The sequence below is a fragment of the Cervus elaphus genome, chromosome 14 (genome assembly GCF_910594005.1).
Source record: "Cervus elaphus chromosome 14, mCerEla1.1, whole genome shotgun sequence".
Classification (NCBI taxonomy): domain Eukaryota; kingdom Metazoa; phylum Chordata; class Mammalia; order Artiodactyla; family Cervidae; genus Cervus; species Cervus elaphus.
Window position 1 is genome coordinate 40,797,809 of NC_057828.1, and position 9,051 is coordinate 40,806,859.

The 9,051-nt window shown below is 37.7% G+C and overlaps 1 protein-coding gene across 3 annotated transcripts in view; it reads left to right on the forward strand.

Annotated features, from left to right (window-relative positions):
* The window catches only part of LOC122708080 (dimethylaniline monooxygenase [N-oxide-forming] 2-like), a 34,607-nt gene extending 33,826 nt beyond the window's left edge, over positions 1-781 (forward strand). For all 3 annotated transcript variants that reach the window (XM_043924191.1, XM_043924189.1, XM_043924190.1), the window contains one exon: positions 267-781. In XM_043924191.1, coding sequence (XP_043780126.1) covers positions 267-612 — 346 coding nt within the window. In that variant the 3' untranslated portion in view covers positions 613-781. The remainder of the gene's footprint in view (positions 1-266) is intronic.
* The last annotated feature ends 8,270 nt before the right edge of the window (positions 782-9,051 follow it).

Here is a 9,051-nt window from a genome sequence, read left to right on the forward strand (position 1 = left end):
GCTTGCTAAATACCAAATAATAATAATGGTTATAAACCCTATCACATTCCTAGAACTTCCATGAAATCAGACTTATTTATTTTATATCCTGCTCTCAATCTGAGATGTGGGTCTCCTGATGAAATAAACTAACACTTGCCACCAGAGTCATTCAAAGCTCATTTATTCATTCATTCATCTCTCCATTCTTTCAGCACTTATTGAATACCTAATGTTCTTATGTAACTTAGAATATTTTGTGACTCTGTCCTTTTTTCTACGTTAAGGTTTGGAGAGAGCAAAAGCCAGCTACTGCAGACCAGTTACATCAGCTACGTGGACGAGCTCGCTGTAGAGATAGGTGTGAAGCCAGACATCCTTTCTCTCTTGCTAAAAGATCCTAAACTGGCTGTGAAACTCTATTTTGGGCCGTGCAACTCCTATCAGTATCGTCTGGTTGGGCCTGGGCAGTGGGATGGAGCCAGGAATGCCATCTTCACCCAGAAACAAAGGACACTGAAGCCTTTAAAGACACGAGCTATCAAAACCTCATCTACTTTCCCAGTTTCCTTCCTGTTGAAAATCCTGGGGCTTCTTGCTGTTGTGGTGGCCTTTTTTTCCCAACTTCAGTGATTCTAATCTGTCAGCATAATGCTTTAAGTTTTAATGGCAGTCAGTACCTCTTAAAGAAAAAAAAACTAAAAGAAAAAATATTAAATCTAAAGTCTAAATTTTAGAGTTGGAAAGAACAGAGAGAGAGAAAGAGTTAGAAGAATTAGGTATAAAATGTATAAAACCAAAATTGTGTCATGAAATTTCTTTGACATCCATCCTTCCCTCAAACTCACCAGACTCTCCAAAAAAATAATAATAATAATAAAAATCAATATAGTAACACTGGCTGAATAGTGCTGCCAAGCCTGAATAAAGGAAAGCCATATGATAAAATAGTAGAGTTACACAGAATGAAAAGCACCCATGGTTTAAATTATTGGAAAATTTAAATTGTGGGTAAATATTTAAATTTCTGCATGTTGTTCTTGATAGTCCTCTTAGCCAAACTTTATTTGGTCACAGTGTTCTCAAATGTTAAGTCAGGCTCCATTTGCTTCATGAAGAATCACTCAAAAATATTGGAGAAAAAGAAAAATGAGAAGATAGACTTAGAAAACAGCAACATTCAGACAGGTTTTTAGGGCCTCACATTAAAAGCTGAGCAAATAGCCACTTTTCTTATATTTGTCTTATATTTTTGAAGGGCTTCCCTGGTGGCTCAGGCAGTAAAGAATTTGCCTGCAATGCAGGAGACCTGGGTTTGAACCCTGGGTAGGCAGCTCTCCTGAAGGGAATGGCTACCCACCCCCGTATTCTTGCCTGGAGAATTCCATGGACAGAGGAGCCTGGCGGGCTACAGTCCATGGAGTCGCAAAGAGTTGGACACAAGTGAGCAACTAACACTTTCACTTCACTATATTCTGATAGAGACACTGCTGTAAAATTAAAAATAAGCATACCATAATAGATGGATAAATGTATTTACAATATTACTATACATATAATATGTATTTACCATATATATATTGAGAGAGAGAGTACTTGTCATACACCAATGTGCACATTGTGTGTATTATTTCATTTATTTCTCATGACAATTCTGTGAGATGGGTACAGCTCTTGTACCCATTTTACAGGCTATGAAACTGAGACTCAAGTTAGGTAACATGCCCAGGGCCATCCATCTTGTGATAGAGATGGGATCGGAACTCAGGTTTGCCTGACTCCAGAACTGAATATCATAACCTTGCCCCATAATATTTATTTACAAAAACCTCTACTATTAAAAAAATACTTACTAAAGTTCTATTTATAATCACATATGTATGGCTTTTGTAGGTCCTTTACATAGAAAACAATACTCTTCTCATAAATAAGATCTGATTAATTTTATTTATAATATTTGGATTATATTTTAGCTAGGTCTAAAATTTGTTTGAAGGAATTTACAACAAAATAAATGCTTATATAATGACGTTAAAGATAATCATTGACATTTTCAAAAAACAAGTGTTAAGGGAAAAAAAGTATATTTCCCAAGTAGATGAAAAGTATTGTAATAACTGGGCCTTGTATTTAGCTCTAACCAACAAATAACCAAGGCAAAAAGCAAAACGGTATGTAATCTTTGTCATCTGATAAAAGCAAGCATACCAGCTTGTTAGGAGAGACAGACATTTGCTTAGAACTGAACTTTAAAAATGTCACAAGCAATTCAATGTCAACAGATATTGAGCAACATAATAGATAAACATCTGGTTATAAAACATTCATCACAGCCGTTATTTCTACAAATTGTGCTTTGGGAGATTAAACCATGCCACAAGCCCAGAACAAGACCTTCAAAGAGAGGGGAAAGGTCAGAGATTCAAGATTTAGACAAATTTCTCCTTTTATTCCTCCAAAGCCACTGGGGTCGTCACTTTTCACTTGGCCTAGATTTCTCTCTCAAGTGCCCAGAACAATGTGATGGCAATCCTGTCAGTGGAAACTCTTTAAAGGCTATTGAAATGATACCAGCCTTTAAATACAGGTGTTGTTTTTTTTTTCATTGCTCCTACAAGCAGATTCCTTTGAAAAAGTGTATGTGGTATATATACTTAGCTATCAATTAAAAACAAATTACCTTGCTAATTATTAAAAATCATTTATAAGTGATTATATTAATAATAATAACAGAATAGAATTTATCAAGGCTTTATAGCAAGAGTAGGCAAACTACTGCCTGTAGGTCAAAACCAGCCCACTACTTATATCTGTAAATGAAGTTTCACCAGAACATAGCCATTCCTTTTCACTGATTGTCTGTGGCTGCTTTGAAGCTGTAATGACAGCGCTGAGTAGTTGCTAACAAAAACAGTATGGCTCACAAGCCTAAAATATTTACAGAAAGTTTGTAAATACAGAAAGCTTGCCAGTCCCTGCTTTGTAATGTGCAAAGCTTTGCCCTAATTGTTTTTTCATAACTCACTCATCATTACCACTACCCAGTGAAATGACTATGGTTATTATTCTATTTCTATAGTGGAAGATTGAGAATCCATTGTCAGGTCAATGCTGAATCAGTGGGGTCGAGGGGAATAATGCCATTAGGACAAAATTGTTATTCAATTTACATTCTTGAAAATGCTTAGAAAGAAGATGATCACTTGAAATCATTTCAAGTATTCTGGTAGATTTTTTAAACATAAATAGTTCATCTCCAGAGCCTGAGATTGATTAAGGAAGACTCATTCAAGTCTATTCCTTTGCCTCCATACATCCAGAAACATGAAAGTATCCTAGATAAACTAACCATCTAGGATAGTTTGTTCCAAACTATGATCCACAGAGACATTCTCTGCATCAGAATATCTCAGAGATATGAGCTAGCTACCATCTTCTTGCAAAATCTCTCCCTGTGATGGTTCCCTTTTACTAACTTCTGATTTTAACTATTCTTCTCCAGATGATTGGTCCTTGATTTTCCACCCTCAAAGCCAAATGTGTCATATTTGCAGAAAAATAAAGATATTTAAAAAATAAAACTATTGGACCATCATATGTAACAAAATTCCAAGTAATAAAGATTTTCAAAGCGTAATTGAAATATAATCCAGCAGTCACATTATAATAAGGATGGCAAAAGAAGATTCTTCTTCATAACTGGTCTTTCATCCTGCAAGATGTTGCTACTGGCCTGCAACACCTTGTACAGAGTTTTTGGCTATTTCCCGAGAAGGAGAATATTTTTATATACAACATACCTCACTTTCTGGTCCAGTCTGCCTCATGACCAGATCGTGGATCAATGAGGCTAAAACAAAGGCTCCTGAGATTGTTATTGTTCAGTCACCAAGTCATGTCCAATTCTTCAAGACCCCATGGACTGCAGCATGCCAGGCTTCCCTGTCCCTCACCTTCTCCCAAAGTGTGCCCAAGTTCTTGTCCATTGCATCGTTGATGCCTTCCAGCCATCTCATCCTCCATTGCCCACTTCTCCTTCTGCCTTCAGTCTTTCCCAGCATCAGGGTCTTTTCCAATGGGTCAGCTGTTTGCATCAGGTGGCCAAAGTATTGGAGCTTCAGCTTCAGCATCAGTCCTTCCAACAAATACTCAGGGTTGATTTCCTTTAAGATTGACTTTAAGATTCTAATCTCTAATCCTGAGATTAGATTCTACTTAATTCAGATTGGTTGCTAGAATGAGATTAAATATGCAAGTGTTTTATTAAGGAAAATGACTGCATGAGAGGAAAGAGAGAGCGCTGTGCAAGAAAAGGCTGAAAGAGTCACTGAACAGCAATGCAAGTCTGACCCTGAATGAAGGAGAGAGGGAAGATGGGTGGATAGAAACATCATAGACTGTTGTGCGGTTTAAAGAAGAATCAGCAGAGCCACTGGGCACACCTCAAGTCATCAGAGAAGCCCTGACTCTCCTGTGAATGAAACGCATCAGTCTCTGTGATATGTCATCACTGACTAAATGCAGCTCATGGGAAAAGTAACCTGAGCGAGAATGCAGCAAGGCATCTCAAGTACAGCAGCTAACGCCCTTGGTTAATTACACTCCCTATAGTGAAATATCTATAAAACACATTCTCATGGTTATCATAGGTTCATAATACCATTTTTATATTCTTTACTTAGTTTAATCATCATTTTTAGATTAATTTACCTAGTTACTCATCAGTTTCTCCCACAACCAATTCTGAGATATTAGTGTCCCTTCCCCTTGCCCCAAAACTTCCAGTCCCTAAAAGCTCAGCTCAACAGTGTTTGTGAGAGTACCAACAAGGATATGCTATGGAGTCCCCTCCTGCTGACACCTTACACCTTTCCTCAGAAACCTTCAGTAGCTCTCCATCATTTATTATTCAAAACTCCCCACACCAGCTGTCACCTCCCTCCCCAGCATTCCTCCCACTGTGATGCCTTCACACCTTCTCTCCAACGCTCTCCACACTGCCTCACTAGCTGCCCTTACTTCATGCTATCTGTTCTTGCCTCCCCAATACTCTAGTAAGATCCCATCCTTCCTTCAGTGCCAGGCCAAATGCTTTCCCCAGTCCCTCCAGCCAAAATGTATCTCCTCCCCCTCTGTATACCAAACCACTTTGTTTCAATCTTGCAATAGTGTTTACACTCCTGCCTTCTATTAGGTTATTTCTGTAGTTCCTAAAGAAGTCACCTCAGTTTTCTGAGACTGAGTTTTCTCAAATGAGCATAGAAAAGGGGTCAGATGATCACTAATTCCCATTAAATATAATATTCTATGGTTTTATCATAATTTGTTAACTGTCAATTTTTTAATAATGGTTAAATAGAATGTCTTTTGTAGTTCACTAGCACTAACAGCAAAGGTGACAATTTTGTGCCAAGAAGCTACCAAACCCAACTTCCAGAAAATACACAGAAAGGCTGCTTTGGCACTCCTCAGGGTAAAGCAGTAATAGGAATCATATTTTGGAACCAAATATGATATGATGGAACCATAATAGGAACCAAAGGATCACTGCAAGTCACTGGGTCATTTTAAGGATGGAAGAGACTAAAGAGAATGCTCTCAGATATGAAAACAGAGATTCAAAGAACTCAGATCACCATCCAGGGCCACATGAATAGTCATGTCTCCTGAATACCAGCTGTTATTGCTTCCTCTCTCAGTTCAAACAAACTGCAATAAAGACTGGCTGCTTTATCTTGTGGGTGAGAAGTATACACCTAAAGCTTGTGTTTTCACACCCAGATATCCATCTATACCTGTCACATATTCTGGGAGAGGAATTTTAATTATAACTATTAAACAGAGCTTTAATTGTTAGACATTCCTATATTTTGGGCTACTAGCCAGTAGAAAGTAATTGATTCTATAGGATCATTAATTTCTCTTTTTGTGGAACTATTTCAACTTTAGCAACCTAAAGAAACTGGAGAAAATAAGAAAAAGTCATTTACTGATCGTTTATTATGTTCTAAATATTACAAAGAATTCAATTTAATTTCATCATATTTAATCCTCATAACCTATTTTATATACCAGGAAATTGAGACATAGTGGCAAAAAGGCTTTTCCAAGTTATATGGGTTATAAGCAAGCCCATCTGGGTTTTACTGCCAGAACTGTCTGACTCTGCAGCCTGTGCTAAATGATGATTTGAAGGATGATGAATCAACAAAAAAATCATTTATTATTTCTTCATTTTCCAATGTTCATCTTATATCCAAGGTAAAATATCATGTTAATCAATTTATCCCCTCTCTACACACCAAGAATGGGGCTGATCCACAAGAGAACTAAGAAGTTGATGAAATGCAAGTTGTCAAAGAAGGTTCAAAAATAGTTTTAATATATTTGTGTGTCTAATACAATAACATAAACTTGTATGAATATCTACAGTAATAAGTATGTTAACTTAAGTATTAAGGTATCTAAATAAGAATGGGGACAACATTTGTTTGAAAAAAATATTCTTACAAGTGCCTGGGGTCAAGAAAGAGAGACCTGAGTTTGGAGCAAAACAAGATTCTTCAGGAGAAGAGAAAAAGGTTTAGGTTTTTTAAAAGAGGATGGAAGGAAAGAAAATAAGAACAAAAAGAAAGGAAAGAACCAGCAGGATAGCAGAATGTTGGGTAGGAGGCCATGCAACCTCTCCTTGTGATTCTTCAGCTAGTCAGTAAAGCTATTAAATACACACACACACACACACACACACACACACACACACACAAATACTGAGTGGAGCTAGACATTTTGTGGAATAGAGAAGGAGCTAAGCCCTGCTCTTACACTGGTCTGGGACAAAAAAGTAATAGCACAGAGTCCAATGCAGACATAGAGAAGACTGTGCTGTGGCTGGGAATACCATGATGAGCAAGAAAAGCCAGATGCACACTTTAAAGATTTAGATATTTGAGTTCTGTAGTTCTTACAAAGCACTTCCACAATTATTATCTAACCTAATCCTCACTACAGCCTCATGTGTTAGGCAAAACAAGGATGACTGTTCTACTCTGCACAGGATACTAACAAACCCTGATTTCTCACCAGTGTTCTTTCTGCTTCACCCCTTGATGCTATTCTAAATACAGTAAGTCCACTAGGTACAAATGAGTTCCATTACCAGAGTGCATTAGTAAGTTCAATTTGTTTGTAAGTCCAACCAAGTTAGCTTAGGAACCCACCAACACAATTGGCTATATGGTACCATACTATAATAGGTTTATTATACTTTTCACACAAATAATACATTAAAAAATAAACACAAAAAATAAAAAAATTTCAATCTTATGGTACAATACCTTGAAAAGCACAGTAGAACCAGTTATATCACCACTGCTTTTATGCTTGCTTCCAGATATCCTGAGCTTGAAGTAAAGATACTGTGCTCTGTACTTTGTACAGTAATGTACACAAAACACAACCACTTGTAGAGTTATGAAAGTGTACACCAGACACATGAACTAACTTACATAATTGGACACACAAATGCACACTTGTGTCTTTGAAAGCTCACAACTTGAAGGTTCCCACAGATGTCACCATGTAAACATTTCCCATTAATTACAAACTTCTTAGGCAGTTACAAAATATAATAGCACCTTAAGTGTTATACCAGTTTCTAACTCACTGTTGCAGACTTCCCCACAAAATTCTCATCAAGCTACAAAGACGTCTAAGGAAACTTAAAGTGGCTGCTATTTGCTCTAATCCTTAGATGGCAGAGGTGTGAATCACTGATTCACCACTGTTGACAGAGAAAAGACACATTTCAAGCAAAATAACTGGCCTTAAGTAGGCATGGTGGTATTTCCAATGTTACTGTTCTGCAGGTGTATTCTCACAAAAAGAAAAACAACCTCAACATGAAAGGAACTTAGGGAATTAACTCCACTTAAGAACACGTGTATTTTAAAAAAGAAAGAAAACTATTGAAAATGGCACAGGGAGCTTCTTGATGCTTTTAGTGTGGGGGAGTTGAAGAGTAAGGACTTGTGACTGTTTTAACTTTTTTAGAGGGAGAAAGAAAAAAATTGCAATGGGTAGGTCCAATTTACAACCAGGACTAAAACTGAGTAAATTCTATGCTCTCTTTTAACATTGAAATTCTATGGCTTTAAATATGAATAGAGCAGGGGAAGAAAGGAAGGGAAGTGAGACTTCAGAAGATTACTTAAAAATGCAATGAAGGAGCAAACAAACATCCCTCTAGTGCATCAGTCATTACAAGCAAGATGTGATGCATTAACAACAAATCCTTAAATCTCAAAACTTTGAAATAAGACAAAGACTGTTTCTCTTTCATGCTATATATCCTTTGGGAGTTAAGCTCTGCTCATCACCGTTACTCAAGGCATCCAGGCTAATGGAACAGCCATGTTAAAGTTTCTCCTCACCACACAGAAGGAAGTGAAAGTTCTATGGGATCTCATGCTACCGCTAAGTCACTACAGTCCTGTCCGACTCTGTGCGACCCCATCCCTGGGATTCTCCAGGCAAGGACACTGGAGTGGGTTGCCATTTCCTTCTCCAATGCATAAAAGTGAAAACTGAAAGTGAAGTCGCTCAGTCATGTCTGACTCTTCGCGACCCCATGGACTGCAGCCTGCCAGGCTCCTCCATCCATGGGATTTTCCAGGCAAGAGTACTGGAGTGGGGTGCCATTGCAATTAAATCCTCTGAGCCCAGAAAAGACACTTGCTACTTTGGTTCACAGTTCACTGACCAGAACTAGTCACATGTTCCCAACCAACCACTAAGGGGCCAAGAAGTTCAATCCTGCCATGTACCCAAAGGGCAGAAATTCCAAGTTACTCCCTAAAGAGCACCATCATCCACCAGTTCAGTTTCTTAGGGCCTAGGTTTGTTTCAAAAAGGGGCCCAGATAGATTTCACCATTCCAAGGCCTCAAGTACAACTAATTGACAATAAACCCTAAAATTAGAAGAAAAAAAAATTGAAGGTGCTGTTGAAGGCCAGTGTTTTCATTTTTAATTACTTTAAGTTTCTTGATAATTACGGAAAATAAGATGTTATGAT